General features: G+C 39.5%; 1 protein-coding gene across 1 annotated transcript in view; it reads right to left on the bottom strand.

Annotated features, from left to right (window-relative positions):
* The window catches only part of LOC128737639 (uncharacterized), a 37497-nt gene extending 21319 nt beyond the window's left edge, over positions 1 to 16178 (bottom strand). The window contains exons 1-2 of the mRNA XM_053832316.1: positions 15821 to 16178; positions 6276 to 6398 (exon numbers count right to left, since the gene is read on the bottom strand). Coding sequence (XP_053688291.1) covers positions 6276 to 6398; positions 15821 to 15976 — 279 coding nt within the window. The 5' untranslated portion in view covers positions 15977 to 16178. The remainder of the gene's footprint in view (positions 1 to 6275; positions 6399 to 15820) is intronic.
* Positions 16179 to 17584: the final 1406 nt, after the last annotated feature.

The following is a 17584-nucleotide window of genomic DNA, read 5'->3' as shown; positions in this document are numbered from 1 at the left end:
AACGATGATGTATTCCAATACGACTTTCTCTTCATCGTTTGAAAGGGCAGGCTGAATACCCTTTCGATTCCCAGCATATCTCGATTTGACCTTGTCCTCCAGCGTACTCTTTGGAATTGCATATTTATTAGCTGTTCCACGGTTAGAAGCTCCTTTTAGTACTACAGTTACTGCTTGGTTCAATAACTCCTCACGCATTGCTTTAGAAAAAAGTTAATCAGTTACCATCAATAGTTAAGCTGTCCGGATTTAAAAACGCCTTGATATCTTGGTTGAAAATCCGGACATTGTAATTAATCATTAAAATACACTTTATTTCAGCATTTTAATGAATAATACTTTTTCAATTGATTAAAACTTACTATTTATATTAATTCTAAACCTAAGAAACTGTTGTACTAGTGATAATAAGTTCACAAAACCGCTAAAACTGAAAGCACTACTTCTTAATAATCCGAAACAACTCGAAGAAAAAAGACACTGTTTGACAGCGACGTTACGTTTGGATTTATTTTAATTATGTCGCGCAGCCTACTTAACTTCCGCTTATGTTTAAACGATCTTAGAAATATTTGAAAAGCTCTCCACATAATTACACCTCATAAATAGCAAAAATTTCTATAGTAATTAAGATAAATTGGTGAAGGTGTCCGGATATTGGTACCGTCCGGATTTTGATGCAGCATGGTATAAACCGAATAATGAAACAGAAAACAGAGTACAAAAAAAAAAAGAAAAACGGAAGCGGTTAAGTCCGATTTCATATTCAATACTAATTGCTCTCAAGTCCAGCTTCAAGTCCAATTTCAAATACAGCTTCGAGACCAATTTAAACTCAATTCATCTTAAATTTTAAGTTTACCTTGGGAGGAAAGCTCAAAAATAAAGAGAAAAAAACAGGGAAATATGGTCTGTCACATGGAATTATTTTGAAATATTTTTTTTCTTGTTAGTTAATTTCTAATTTTTAAAGAATAAAATTTTTTAACATCTTTTTTCAAAAATTCATATCTCAGTACGATGCACCAGCAAACAGTTTCTTATGAAAATGTATATAAAAGTAGGACATAAGACGTGGTACAAGAATTACGTAACGTAAAGATTCCGGATTTGTTACCCCCTCCCTCCCCTATGTAACGATAAGCTTGGCATTACCCCCCCCCCCCATTAAATTACGTAACGTTGGCCAAACCCCCCCCCTTGACATTGAAAAAGAATTACATAAACTGTAATTTTTTTTAATTTAACGAATTGAACAAAATCAACAACAACAATCAGGCACTGACCCATGTTGAGGTCAATTGATTTTCAACCATAATATTTAGAAATGTAGTAGGATCGTCTTCACCAGCTACAAACTATAATTTCGAATTTGTTACGTAACTATTCGTCGGACTCCCCTCTATGTAACAAAAGGTAACTCGACTACGTCACTCCCCCCTAAGCCTTACGTAATTTGTGTACGAAGCCTAAGAGTAAGAAAGGAACAGATGAAAACTAAAAAAAATATAAAAGGAGGTTACGGGACAAAAAACAAAAAGAGACTGGAAAAGATTAAAAAATGGGCCTGAAAATGGTAGCAAAAAGACGAATAACGGAACTGAAAAGAGAACATCAGGATTGATAACGGCGAAAAACGCGATTGGACAAGAGGAAACCGCGAGCAGGAGAGAGAGAGAGAGAGAGAGAGAGAGAGAGAGAGGAAACGAGGCAAGAAAGAGAAAAAAGAGTAACTAGAGGGAAATGAACAATAATGAAAAAGAAATTCGAAGAAAAACCGGAAAAAGTGGTCAAATGGGATATAAAAGGAGAATGATGATAATGGGAATGGGATGTGAAAATGGGACAGCAAAAGAAGAAAAGAAAAGCAGGAAAAACGGACCAAAAAAAAATAGAAACTGTAGAGAAAAACACAAGAGCAAAATAAACCATACTGGAAAGTAAAAGGAAAACAGGGAGCCAAAAACAAAATAAACGTAACAGAAAAGAGGTTAAGGCGCATCTAAAAGAGGAAAACGGAACAGATAAAAAACGAGAAAGAGAAGAATTTGAAAAAGACGAGCTGGAAACAAAAGAAAGCGAAGAGACAAGACGGAAAACGCGAAAGCAAATTACAAAAAGATGTGTGAAAAAAAAGAAAAATGGGACAGAATACGAGGAAAAACGGAAGAATGAAGTATAAAAAAGAGAAACGGAAGGAAAAAGAAGAAAAATCAAATCAAGAACCAAGCCTATCGTACAGAAAAGAAAAATAAACAAAAGTTTTCAAAGTTTTTGTTACCCCGCCCTTGAAAAAACTCGAAAAATGAGTGTACAAGTTGAGTTAACGCTTCTTCCGCACGAAACAAAAATGGAAATTAGAACAATGGAATTTCCGAAAATCGTCCAAAAAATGTTCCTTCGTTTTTGTCTTTTTTCGTAGATTTTTGCATAGAAAATAATAACGTATATATTATAAGTAAGAAGAGATTCGGTTTTCACGTTTAAACTTTAAATAAAAATGCTTAAACCCAAGTTTTTTTTGCTCGAATAAAAAAATTCACTTTGTTTTTTTTTGCCCCCCCCCCCCCCTTCAGTGGCCGAACACCGGAAGGACAAAAACTTTATAAAATATTTGTAATGGCCTAAGTAGAAGTGGAAGTAAACAATAGAAAAAACGGAACTGGAAAAGAGAAAAAAAGAGATAAAACGTGTGAGACTGTCAGACGAAAAATGAAATGTCTTAAATAATCTTAAAAAACAAAGCCGTGGGTTATAAACGTCACCAACGACTTGACCATTCTTTATCAAAAGCAGGGCTTGAAAAGGGATCGCAAGTTGAATGTGACTGCCGTGAATGCGAACTTTCCGCATTCAAACTCCGCTTTTTGAACGATCATTTGACTGTTTTTCTTATCCAGTCAATATGCCGCTTGCGCTGCTGCCGTCTTACAATTCATGCGGCATCTCAGCAAAAGCAAACAGTCAATCTCCCGTTTTGCTTTGCGCTTTGAGAATATAAACTGCAAACTGACTGGAAGCATACGGTGACGTATTTTTTCGTTTCTCTTTTTGTCTCCAAATCGGCTGCTCACAGTAATAGTTTGTCACCCGGACGTCGGTCCGACGCAAGCAAAATATTCGTTTGTATTGGACGGAGTCCGACCGACTTCTTCCATGCACATGTAGTGGTTGTTTTTTTGTAGTATTGAATCATACGATTGTGCGGTTGCTTTTCGTTAGCGTGGTGATTGCCAGTCATTTGACTGTTTTGCAGTCATTCGCTGCTCCAAACGGTAAAGGCAACTTGATCGAAACGAAAATGTCAAAAAGCATTAGAACGCATTCATACTGTTGCGTGCATTCGGCGTTTGACTGAGCAAACTGCCAGTTGTGTTATGCATAGCGTTCGTATTCCCCCTCTAAACGGACGGTGTGAACTTGAATGCGCGTTGGTGTGACTGCGGTAGAAAAAAAGGATCGGTCGAAGCCCTGATCAAAAGACTTCGCAGCCCGTTATTAGAGTACAGGACAATTACGGAGCTAGAGCAAGGATCTTACTGACTCCAGCAGCGCCACTCAGCCGAGTTGCGAACATACGACGACTGGCTTATTAGACAGGCATCGTACCCCGAGTTTTGCAGTCATCCATGCTGAATATTTTGAAACATGATCTTCGATTGATTCTATACAACAAGCAATGGGTGCACGGTTTGACAAAAAAGCGGAATTGCAACCTTCTGCTGGGTCGAAAGATGTGGGCAGCTACTCAAGCGGCACGGTGGTTGTGGAATTTAGTTTTCGGACGAAGAAATATTGCTACTACAGGATCACCACAACCAACAAAATGATCGGATTACAGCACATCTTTCTGATATTCCTTAGGATAAACTGGCTGTTCAAAGATTTCAGAATGTTTCCTGGGTGATGGAATGGTGATGTTTCTCCATAAATTTAAAGTTTCCATTGCTATGCATTGAACTTGCTGTTAAATTCAACACTAAATATTACATCGGTGATGGTTTGAAGAACCATTTGCTTCCCATCGTCAAAAAACACTACAAGAATGCTAATGCACTATACTGTCTCCAACAAGATTCTGCACCGTCTCACCAGGCGAAAGCTACACAGGCTTTGTGTGAGGATAATGTTTCGGATTTTATTTCTTCAAAAGGGTGGTCCACCTCTTCGCCTGATATGAATTCTCTCGACTTCTATGCATGGGGTTTCATGCTATTAGGCAAATTAGGGAGCGCCAAAGGATTAATTGTCGATCCCTTCAAGCAACGTTTTTGAGAAAATTTGAGATGAAATGCCTCAGGATATCGTGCGTGCCAGTTGTAACTCTTTTCAACAACGAGTGCGACTGGTAACTAAAGCAAAAAGAGAAAGATTTGAATTGAACTAATTTGAGACAAATGCTGTGGATATACTTAATACGAAATACTGTCAAAATTGAAATTTACGCCTCTCGTTTATGTGACCATTCACTTTACTGACAGTTATTACAACTCACCCTGTATTGCATAAAACATTTTCAGTGTGATTCCCCTTTCAAAACTCGACGATAATCGGGATGAACAAGTTATAGAATTTGATTCAATGCATACTGATGCCTCGATGCGTGTTGAGTGCCTGATCGACAAATTGTCGAAGCCATGTATGTCTTCCTTCAGCAACTTCAATTGCACTAATTCCTTCCACAAGTTTTGCCCAGTCTGCTCAAGTGATTGTCCAGCAACAACCTTTAAAAGTCCCCATTCCAGCTTTTGATGGTAAATATTAGAATTGGCCTCGATTTTAGGCGTTGTTCTCGGACACCATTGGGCGTAGGACCGATTCGGATGCAATCAAGTTACATCAATTGGATAAAGCGTTGATGGGTGTAGCTACAGAAATAATTGCTTCTAGGATATTCGTAGAAAATAATTATAATCACGCATGGGAAATACTGGCCAAGCGATTCGGGAATAAGCATCGTCTCTCTGGATTGTTAACTATGAAATAGCTAGTTAAAGAATCTGCTATGGTACTGCAGCTTTGTTCATTAACAAGCCATTAACTTCATGCGTTGATCCCCTAACCTAAAGGCAATGGGAGAGAACGTTTAAGCACGGTAAATTGCCACATCATGAAAGAACACTGGATTTTCTTAAAAATCAGTACCGCTCCCGTTACTCTACTACTTCAAAATGTCTAGTTATCGCCAAAATTATGAAGCAGATTCCTCATGAACGCATCGACAATACCAATTGGTGTATTCCGATTGGCTTACAATTGGTTGATCTTGATTGTAACTGCAGTTACAATTGAGTTACGAAATGATTCAACGATTTTGAAGTATATAAGTAGTGTTCTCGTAATGCTTGTGACCATTTACACAAAAATCATATAAAACTGTTCTGCGTGGAAGATGGATTTGGGGGAAAGTTTCGAAATCTGCGACAGATGCTCCTACAGTTTACTAAACAAAGACCCTGAAAATGGTTATTCGTGGATTTTCACATAGGCACACCGCCACACCACTCACACAGAACAATATTTTTTTTTGAGTTATAGGTACTAAGCTGAAATTAATTGGCATTAATTTTAGATTACTATAACTCCAAATGATGTTAAAATAAGCACTATTCTGTTTTAAAAAAGAATATGATGCAGTGCATATAACAACATCATCATATTATATAAAGATTATTTAAGATTGTCTAGTTCTTTGGTGTACAGATTTCGATACCGTTTTCAAAAGTTGTACACATAGAAAATTGCAACCTCAAAAATTCAAAAAAGGCGCGCGAATTGACTTCAAGTATTTCTAGACAGAGCCACTCATTTCTTACAAGTTTCCAAAACTGACAGTATTCTATATGTATTGATAATTAATTTACTAACATTCAGCTAGGTACTGCTAAGACTTGGAGGAAAATTGTCTTCCCCCATTATTGGACTTGAGTCTGAGTCCGTGACATTTCAACCGAACCCATCATCTGCTGTGGACACTTTATCAAACTCACATTCCACCCTTGTAGGTTCGTAAAACTTTCCCAGCCATGACGTGATAATCCAATAGGCGAACCACACACATATGCGGGTTTCCCGTTTGATTGCACGCCCCATTCGAGGCGGTAATCTGTAGAAGTTTGCTTGTTATGATATTCTTATCAATTTGCTCGCCACCTTCCCGGGGAGAACGACTAGCTCGCTTCAGAAGAAACCTTATTTCACGAATCATTGCCACATTGCAAGAGCAGTAAATCCCGACGCCGCAATGGTGCTATGGAAATATGTTTCTGACTTACCGCTTCTTCGAAGTCGCTAAAATCCTCCAGATTCTCGATTCGTAGATTCCGCAGTTCCTGCGTTTGCTGCCTCAGGTTGTTCACCTCTCGCTGTAGTTCATTAATTCTGTTGATATTCCATATCTGAAAGGGGTAACAAGAACGGATGAAACCGTAAGATAAATGGCTTTCATTCTATAAAGCAAACTATTCTACAACAAGCTGCTGTGTGCTGGCCGTCGGAAATTTGCCACTATAATTGGTTTGGCGTGGCACTTTCAGTCATGTCGCCTATTTTTAGCGCACACACCACATCCGTACACTATAACCCCCGACATCATCCCGACCGACCAACCAACTAACGACGACGACGACGACGACGTCACAGTTTCTTGACTTTGAAATCTTATCCCGCGCGGGGCGTGCCCTATGCTAGCGGTAGGTAGGTACTCCTCATCTTGAGCTCATCATCTGGAGCTATCAGTGACTGCGTCCTTTCGGCGCTGATGTGCAGTTGCATCCGGTTGGAAGCAAGCATGTCTCAAGTGGCGACGTGTGGCGAATCAGATCAAGTGCTGTACCGTACCTACCTACCTACCTACCAATCTACTGTGTGTGTCATCTCATCATGATGATGGTTTCGGTGACTGTTTTGCATTGCGGAGACTTTTATTCGGGTAAATTAATTTGACTTTTGCGCTTACCATGTTCGCAATGTGCCGCTAAATGCATTGCACTTGTTTGAAAATGAACGAGATTTCCCCGCGCCACGCGGTGGCGTGGCGGTGCACTTAAGGAAGCTTGGGTGGGCGGGTGGAGCAAAAAGTTGAAATTGTTTGGATTAAGTAAATGCGGGTGTTTTGCTATTCGTGATCCTCGCAATACAAAGAAAGCTGAAGATCATTGACTGTTGCAACTCGCTAAGTTTAAAAAGCTAAAATTAGAGAAACGCACCGCTTTAAACGTAAATTGTCTTCTAACCTCAATGTTTGAGAACTTTTTTGTAAGTCTCTAGAATGTGGAAATTATTCATTGAAATTGAAATTGAATCAGATTAAAGATAATTTTTATCTATAATTATGATTAAAATATCGTATAGTTTGATAATCGTTAATCATACTATCTCAATAAGTTAGTTACGGTCAGTTCAAAGACCTTGTGCAAAAAATATTAAAATCTTCGATTAAACATTACGCAATTAATTTTTCATTCAAAAAATATTATCGTAGAAATAAATAAAATAAATTAGTTATTCAACTAGGAGTGTTCAATTTTCAATATTTCTAGAAGTTGTAGGATAAATTAAGTATGGCTAGTTATGACATTCAAAAGATATGACTAAAAATACCGGCAATATTCAAGAATGTAGTGAATACATTTTCAACAATCAAATTTGTGGCAAAGACTAAACGGAAGTATTCGTTTCTTTGCCTGAAACGACCGATTCATTTGCCACATAAAAACAAAACAACACGCGTCTCCATTGCATTTTTGTGACTTCATTGCCTAAAAAAATGTATCTCGCAAACGAAAAATTAAAACAATTCAATTTTTTTTATTCCTGAGTACGTTTTGTATAACAATCTCAGCTTCCCAAAAATATAAAAATGAGGATCTCTTTAGACTACACGTCGTGAAACTTGGAAAAACTTTATTTAAACCACCTAGTGGTGAAATGAACCTTTGTTATACTATCTTACTCCATCACAAATGTATATCGACTCAACTTAAAAGGGGGGGAGGTGTCATGACTTAGGGGGAGATCAAAATAAGGAAAACCCGCCTTTTATTCTTTTTCCATTGTAGGCCTTTTCTGAAGGATTGCATTCCAAGCAGTACTATTTTAGCTTTTTTAGTTGCATAAACTTATTTATAGCTAGAATTAGTCATATACCGGTTGCCACAACTACTTTGTAACAACTGAGTTACTAAAAGGTGTCCCAAGCCGAATTGCACCACGGAAGAAACCCTATAGAAAATTATCCATAGGGTATTTTTTTCTTGAAAATTTAGATAGAAGTAGTTAGGATAGAAATAATTTAGAGTGTATTGTTTGCACTGTATTTTTATCGCTGTCAGTTTTTCGAAAATTGGAAAAATGGCGTCACCCGAAAAAGAACGTCGCGAATTGATTTTGCGCAAGCATCTGGAAAATCTTATCGGGACATCGGAAAACAACTCGGAATCGTGCACTCAACTGTGTAGTGTCATGTGGTTAAACGAAACTCTGAGCATCGAACGCAAGGAGAAATGCGATCAGAATGAAAGCTTTATTAGTGATCAGGATCACAAGCGTGTCGTGAAAGCGTTTAAACGGAATCCCAATACTTCGGTCAGGGATGTGGCCAAAAAGTTGAATCTGTCCAAGTCTTTCGTTGAGAGAGCCAAGGAATGGGAGGTACTGGATACGTACAAAGTGCCGAAGGCTTCGAATCATCGTGACGAACGGCAAAATACGGTGTGAAAGTCACGGGCCTGGATACTGTACACCCAGGTGCTGACGAAGCCTCATTATCTCATCATGGATGGTGAGACTTACGTCAAGGCGGACTTCTGGGGCTATTGTTCTTCACCGCCCAGCACAATTTAAATCTTCTGGAGGAAAGGAGGAAGCAGAAACTTTCAAAGTTTGTCAGGAAATACATGATTTGGCAAGCGATCTGTTCATGTGGCAAACGGAGTGCGCCGTTCGTGGCAGTGGCTTCGTGGGCGGGCTGTGCAGAAATACGCTTCGAGGTCTTGTTGTAATACGCAGAATGCCGGATCGCGTAATGGATTGGAAGGCGACCATAATAAACATGCACCATCCATACGAAAGTAGATCCAACAACGAGAAGGATGCATTCTACGCGCAGTTGGAGGCAACTTAAGGCAGCAGTTCGCCACGGAACATTATGATCGTCATCGAGGATATGAATGCCCCGGTCGGTAGGGAATCCATGTATAGCTCGGTGATTGAGACCCTCAGCACTATGGGCCAAAAATTAAAATATCGGGACAAAAATATTTGCGGTTAAACGGCATGTCTCAGCTCTATGTGGTCTTCGGCAACTTTTTGAATGAAAAAGTGATGCATCTTTTGAGGGGCTCGTCCAATATTTAGGTATTACTTTAACAACAATTTAAGTAATAACTTTTTGAGTAAATTTTTTTTCACCTTTTTGGTTTCAAAATAAACCAATTTCAAGTATTTTTTCTGAAGATGTGAAACTTCTACCTTTTACCCATTTTCAGCAATAGACCTTTGTTTATAAACGACCCCTCAAATCACATTTGTTCTTGTAACATGTTTATTTCAACAGACAGCTCATTGTGATGTTCTAGACAACATTTTGCACATAAAAGAGGAACCCGGCCATCTATGAGAACGTGGTCAATATGGTTCATTGTACGTTGGTCTACCGCCTAGTTAACTTCGAGGCTGGTCTAACAAGCCAGTCGTCGTATATTCGAATCTTAGCTAGCGCCGATACTGCTAGATAGAGTCAGTAGGATTGTTGCACTAGCCCCGTAGCTGTCCTGTAGTCTAACAGCCGGCCGTGAAGTATGTTCTGCAACTTTTGGAGAAAAATACTTTTTTTTTAAATTATTTAAGAAAACAAAAGTTTGTATCACCCTAATAGGTAAATTCATGGTCACCCTAATAGTGCAGGAAGATGCGCTATATTTTATTATTTTACTTCTCCGAAGACACCACCCCTGAAAAAATACACATTTTTCATCAGACGGTTTTTAACCTAAAATCAGTTATATCTTCTTAATTAATGCAGAAAAGGCAAAACAGTCTTCAGCAAAAATATTTCTCTTTTATGTCCAAAATATTTTCTAGAACATCACAATGAGTTGTCTGTTGGAATAAACATGTTACAAGAAGAAATGTGATTTGAAGGGTCGTTTATAAACAAAGGACTATTGCTGAAAATGGGTAAAAGGTAGAAGTTTCATATCTTCAGAAAAATTACTAGAAATTGGTTTATTTTTAATATTTTGAAATCAAAAAGGTGAAAAAAAGTTTACTCAAAAAGTTATTACTTAAATTGTTGTTTAAGTAACGCTTCAATATTGGACGACCCCTTCAAAATATGCATCAATTTTTTATTCAAAAAGTTGCCGAAGACCACATTGAGCTGAGTCATGCCGTTTAACCGCAAATATTTTTGTCCCGAAATTTTAATTTCTGGCCCATAGTGCTCAGGCTGCACACCGACACGAACGAGAACGACCGGCGATGCGTCAATTTTGCAACTTCCCGAGACCTGGTGGTCAGAAACACTCTCTTTTCTCGCAAAGATCTCCTAGAGGCCATCTGGTTCAGATCACCTGACCAATGTACAAAGCAAAGCCTTGAGCTTAAACCTCTTTCTATAACTTGATCCTTCTTTATCAACAGACTTCGCGGCCGGCTGTTAGAGTACAGGACAGCTACGGGGCTAGTGCAACAATCCTACTGACTCTATCTAGCAGTATCGGCGCTAGCTGAGATTCGAATATACGACGACTGGCTTGTTAGACCAACATCGTATCTCGAAGCTAACTAGGCGATACAAGTCAAGATAGACTTGTAGACACGTCGAAGCCATCCTCATCGGATGAACTTTATGCAGCTAGATAATGCGCAATCTGCCGAGAACTACACGTCAATACTAGATGAGGTACTGTCTTTTTGTGTTGTAACCCTTGAAAACGATTGGAACAAAATACGCTCGTCAAAAGGAGAAGCTGCACTTGTTGCCACGTGAAACACCACGGTTTATGCGAAATAATTGGTTTAATGGCGAAACGGTTGTTAGCGGTGGAGAGAGCAAAAATGAGCTTGGATAAATGTTCAAAGCATGCGTAAGTTTAACGATAAGGGGTACTAGTCTCATAAAGGCTACACGCCGAAACCTGACAACCTAAATGAATAAAAAATATTCGCACAGAGTCTGTAGGGTTCCTCGCATAAGAATTGTGTTGAGAAATTCTACAAAAAATTCGTATAATTGCCATTCTTGTATGAGATTCCAAAGTTGGAATCCCCAGGATATGTATTAAGAAGAAGTTCAAGAAGTCCAATGAGACATTTAGTTGCTGAAGACCAACATTACGGACCAGATTTTTATCACTCGACAGATCTTGCAGGAATGTCGGGAGTACAATGTAAATACACATATTTATTGGCTTCAAAGCAGCATACGATACAGTCGATCAAATTGACGCAACTAATTAGAGCTACATTATAGATTGAATGCTGTATTTGGTGCGCATTTCGGGGACAATCTTAAGTCCCTTCGAAACCCGACAAGGATTGAGGCAAGGTGATGGCTTACTATTCCTGCGTGCTATTCAACATTGCTATGAAGAGGGTGATACGCACGGCACATCCGAGAGGCACGCGATTTTCAGTAAAAGTAGTCAACTCCTAGGCTTCACAGATGACTTTGATATCATTACGGAAAACTTTATGACAACGCAAGCCATTTACACCATCCTGAAAACAGAGTCTAGGGGATTTGGACTAAAAATAAATGCGTCGAACACCAAATAAGGTCGAGTCGAAAGGAAGAGGCTCAAAGCAGACGAACACATGCCTTCCACGGACTCTGAAGTGGAGGATGAGTTCGTGCATTTGGGATTACTGGTGACTGCGGTGCGGATAACAACACCAGTAAGAAGATCTAGCAGTGCATTTAAGCGGGAAATTGGGCCTACTTTGCCCATTGCCAAATGCTAAATGGCTCTGGAGATAATGTCGTTGTAGTGTATACGGAAGGTTAGTGCGCTATCCAGGACGACACCAAGATCACGAATGTGATAGGCGCGTTGTAGGAAATGTCCTGCCATGTTGCTGCTAAAAGCTATAGGCTTATTTTTACGATGAAAGGAGATGGCAAAGCACCTTCAAATTTTACCACAAGGTGTTGCGCTTCAATGCAGTCGGAGTTCATTTTAATTACTTTAAAGATTTTTACATCGTCGGCATTAAAAGATCGACAGCCTGGTGGCAGAAGAGCTGATAGTTCGTTTATAAAAAGAGAAAAGAGCAAGGGTCCAAGGTTGCTCCTCTGCGGTACGCCAGAGATGTTGTTGAACAAGTCGGAAAACTCTGATCCGTGAGAGAGGTCCAGCGAGAACAGTAGAACACTTTTTCAGGATGCAAGATGGAATACCGTCAGGTCCGGTTACTAACGAATATTTTAAATTTCCGATTGTAGTTTTCACAATCTCCTCCGTTACATGAAAGACGTTGAGGTTGATGACTTCGTTAGGTGTGTTTCTAACAGCATAAGCAATTTGTTCCGAGGAAGCAGGAGCACGATTAAAAGCCTGCTTGAAGTGAGAAGCAAAGAGGTTGCATTTATCGCGAGCAACGTTGGCTTTACGATCGCCCAGTAACAGATCAACAGGTAGGCCATTTTCGTTTTTCTTAGAGTTGACAAATGACCAAAATTTCTTCGGATTTCTGCGGAGGTATCCTTGCATTTGTAGAGTATAGCGTTTATACAAAAACCGGTTGCAGGCTCGAAAATCACTACAGGCACGGTTGAAGTTTCGCTTGGTGGCTTGGCAGCGAGATCTTTGAAATGCACGTAGAGTAGAGGATCTTGCACGTTTCAATCGACGGAGATGCGCGTTTCCCCATGGAGGCTTGCGAACGGGTCGGCGTATAGGAACAAAATCGGTGATCAAACTGTTCAAAGTGCGAATAAATTGTTTAACAGCCGTGTCAACATCAGGATCGAGTAACAGAGATTGCCAGTCGATCAGCGCAATTGCTGTGGCTAAGCCATTAAAATCAGTTCTATGAAAATCTAAATCGTTGCCGTCGATAACATGCGTGATAATAGGATCGGCCTCCACGGCAACCGAGCAAAGTTGTATGGCTGGATCATTGGCAAGTATAAGATCTAACAAGATCTGATTTCTGTTTAACATTGGATTAATTTGCGTCAGGCCGTGGAAACAGAAACCGTCTAAAAGCGCGGTGCAAGCTGCGGAAGCCTGAGAGCGTTGGTAGTCGATGCTAGGACAACCGGTTACAGGAACATTCCAAACTAAACTGGACTGGTTGTAATCACCTAACAGCAGCGCTAGGTCACTCAACGCTAGATGAGAATACACACTACCAAGTGAGTCGATATGTTCGCTGATACTCATGGCGTCGTACTTACGGTAGGGGGGTAAATAGATTACAGCAATGCTCAGAGAAAGATCGGTTACTAGGACTTTCACCCAAAGGTGCTCAAGTGTTTCGTAGATCGGGGAAGGGTCGATGGGGCAACTTAGCTTATTAGAGATCGCGATCAACACACCGCCGCCACGGGACTTTCTGCTGGTTTGCTGGTTACGATCGTATCTAAAGACGGAGAATGCGTTCCCAAATAACTGTTGGGAGTGAATCTTCTCGTCAAGCCACGTTTCCGTTAATACAATTTAATTGTAATCCAATTTAATTAGCGTCTTGCTTACAGATACTTGGTTATAGACGTATTCACCACTAATCCAGCACGCACTGTTTCGCGTTCAATTTGGTATACCGCTCAGCAACGGCCAGGAACGTCCTTCGAATAATCTCAGAAGACAGGAAATAGCCCCCTTCGTGTTTCAAACGGGCTTGATGGAGCCTAGGCGCTACATTCCGTTATCAAAACTTGACCTTCTGTTTTTATACGACAGACTTCGCAGCCAGCTGTTAGAGTGCAGGACAATTGCAGGGCCAGTTGCTACGATCCTATTGACTCTAACAGCCTCTCCCAGTCGGGATTCGAACATACGACGACTGGCTTGATAACGCGCCCAATATCCTCACACTGCACTGTATCCCATCCATTGTGGCGTCCCGGGAAAACCGTTTTCGTCCATAATTTTCCATAGCTCGTCACGGTCTATAGTATCGTATGCGGCCTTGAAATTTATGAATAGGTGGTGTGCACGAATCTACTTGCTAGCGGCGACAGGCGGCGTATTTGAAGACGACGACACCCCTCCGATACAGCGAATCGTCAAGTATATTTTAAGATCATTAGCATAAGTCCGTCTGCAACCAATCCCAAAAATAAAGCCAGTGTCGTTAGAGAACACAATAAATGAAAACAGTCCCAAGTTACTGCCTTGCGGTACACCAGATTGATTTCTGAAAGGGGACGATAGTTTTGACTCAAGTTTCACTTGCAGAACCCTATCGGAAGCGCGTAGTCCCAATTCAGTGACATTATTTGAAGTGAAGTCTAGGAGGTTTGTGGTCACGGAACGGTCAGCCATGAACCTCTGTTGATCCTACCAATTGAGTATCTAGTGCGTTGATAATACTCCTAGTGCGGCACTCACAATTATTTCGAATAATTTGAAGGCAGTAGATAAACTAATAATGCAACGGTAGCATCTCACACTTCTGCTATCACCACTCTCTTTAAGACCGGACAACGTCTTTGCACAAAGATTTTTAAAAAAAATTGATTTTTTGTTGCTGAGAATTTGAGATACAATTTCCAAAGGAGTTAATTTACTATATACTAAATATTTGTTACTTCAATACCCATAAAAGTTAGCAAAAAAAAATTGCCGAAAGAAAAGAAAAATTAAAATATGGTGGATTAAATAGAAGTGAAGCGAAGTACTATTTCTCCAATAGATGGTTTGCGGGATGCCAGTTCAATGAACAATCATCTAATGTAAACAAAGCGATCGATTGTTTAGTTCCTTATAGTCCATAGATAAGTGAATTACAGCACCAGTAGATAGAGAATTCATGAAAAGAATCACACAACTGGGTTTGTCTATTTCTTGTAAGTAAATAAACTGTTTAATATATTTATTGTTGATGTACAATAAATGATTTAAACAATCCTCCTATGTTTATTCCTCAGCGTCTTAGTAGATTCTCAAATATGAGTAAAGGAACAATTCTTAGAAAGAAACTTAGTTTATCAGTTTATGCTCCGAACACAGCTTATGGTACAGTAAACTGAAATGCTGCGTGACTTAAACTCCCCAACGACAACAAATGACACATCAAAATTCTCGGAGTCGCTTGGAAATTGAGGCAGTTCTTCGACATATTTTAATAAACATGTTAAAAATTTAACGGATTTATAAAAACTTTTTGTGGCTTGCGGAAATGAAATTGGCTCGATTATAATGCTTTTCTCGATTCTACAAAAGCTGAGTAACAAAAACAGTAAGTTGTTCTTAACAATAAATAAATAACAAATTCGATTTTGCAATAGTAGGTTACTACGGAAGGTTTGCCTGCATCAAATAATTCCCTTTCTAAATATTTAGTATGCATCGGCGTCGACACTGCGATGCAGAGAGAAAGAACAAAACTGAACTAAGAACTTGTCTTTGTTGTTTAAAATCAATTAAAAGCGTAAGTGAATCAATCAATTAAATTGTTCGCCGTTCATTCAATTAATTGTGATTCGAAAGTTTAGAGTTGACTGTGTTGAATTAAGAAACAGAAATCGATCTTTAACGGTCGCTTAAACGAAGCTGATATTCTTGCATTACACATCCCATCCTTGGTTCATTACTATGTGACTGTCTTAAAACATTTTGAAAAAGATTTAGAATATTACTTATCATACCTCAAGTCCTAGAACAGCAACCACTAAAACGAGCAAAACCGCTGAACCACTAATAAGTAGACATTTTCTCACTGTTTTCTTCTCAGGACAATCTTTGGACAAAGCACCCAAGGGATTGGGTGTGTTCAGAAAGGGCTTTAATGACTCCGCAGTCATTGTTTTAGTTGTTCACCAAGTTTATAATTTTACGACCAAAAGTCAGCACTTTCAATATGTTCAATTTGTTTTACTTAATTACCACCCATTCGAAAGTACAAACCGCACCGTCCCAATCACAGCACTTTAATTACTTAATAACACTTTGATTCGATCGAACACTACTAAATTTTAAACCAACTTTTCCAGCAGACCCCAGACCCACTAGTGAAAACAACGTTCGATCATCGCGAACTCCCAGCTTTTACTGAATGAACTTGACAGTGGCAGCAACTTCTGACTGACCGTTCGTTCCGTTCCGCGTATCCAAGAAGGAGGCATCAGAGTCCGCGCTACTACACCGCACCACACATAACACGGATGTGGGAGGGAGAGAATTCTCGATCTTGTACTTGATCTTGCCATACTGGCGCGCATTCGCCTCGAGCGGGAATCATTCTCTCGGTCGGGGTCGATTCTCCTAGCAGACTAACTACGGTGCTACGACGGTCGCTGATGTTGGCACTATCGCAATTGTGCAACCCGAAGTATGACTCTCGATTTGGGTGGTAAAAGTATTACACAATAAAAGGAATTTCTCTTTTTTTTTTGTTACTTCTATTAGGAGGTGATTAGGTTGTGGAATTCCAAAAGATTTACCTAATGTGTATTAATAATGATTTTGAAATGCTGAATAATTCAAATGACGATTGCAGAGCTAGTCGCATACGCGCGACGACGTCAGAAAGAGAGTTAATAAATATATCATTTCGAATCCTTCGCTAAGCCTAGCCGTGCGGGCGGGAAGCGTAAAACAGTAATCATGTTATGATGAACATACTTGTTTAGACGTTTGAACTTATTCCTAACTTTCAGCGTGCGTCTTTTTCGGGATTAACTAAATCTGAAACGCGTGGTCGTTGACCGTGACATCCAGACATGTTTTGGGTTTCGCTTCGAAGTAGTCTAACCCATTCTGTCTTTATAATCTACTTCTGGAATAAGAGATTCAAAAATATACTCATATTTTATGTAATATAATTTTTATACTGGTTGGTCACTTTTCAAATTGCTGTTTTTGTTTCAATAATGGAAATAAAAACAAAAATACTCCAATGGAAGTTATGCTAAAAATTCTGTGCGAAACATTATGTCTCACGGTCAAGTAACAAAGAGTCATAATTTCCAGCTTCAGGGCGTTACTGTCAGTAATTTCCTGCATGGTTTCAATTTAAGTCCTGACCTTTCCTACAGCAGTAAATGAGCCGAAAAGCGATTCCGGAGCGATAATCTATATATTGTCAATAAATAAGACAGCAAACAAGCATACTCGCTAGAGACGAAAGAAGCTGGACAATCGCTTTGTTTACTCACTGTAACTTGACATTGAAACACACGCACCATCACGGGATGGATCTAGTAGCAACGAGAGAAAGACACGCACGATATGACCCATCCCTGTACGTACAATCTCACGCCGATCATCTTCGCATTTAGGCGATTTGACTTTTTCTATGAGCCGCATATAAACACATGTCCATCACGCTAATCATCGTCAGTAGCGTGCTCTGGCTGGTAATTATGGTCGATTATTTATAAGTTTACTAACCGGCGGCTGAGAAATTTTAA

Source organism: Sabethes cyaneus, chromosome 2 (genome assembly GCF_943734655.1).
Source record: "Sabethes cyaneus chromosome 2, idSabCyanKW18_F2, whole genome shotgun sequence".
Lineage (NCBI taxonomy): Eukaryota > Metazoa > Arthropoda > Insecta > Diptera > Culicidae > Sabethes > Sabethes cyaneus.
Note: the sequence above shows the minus strand (reverse complement) of the source record. Positions and strands in the feature narration are given on the sequence as shown.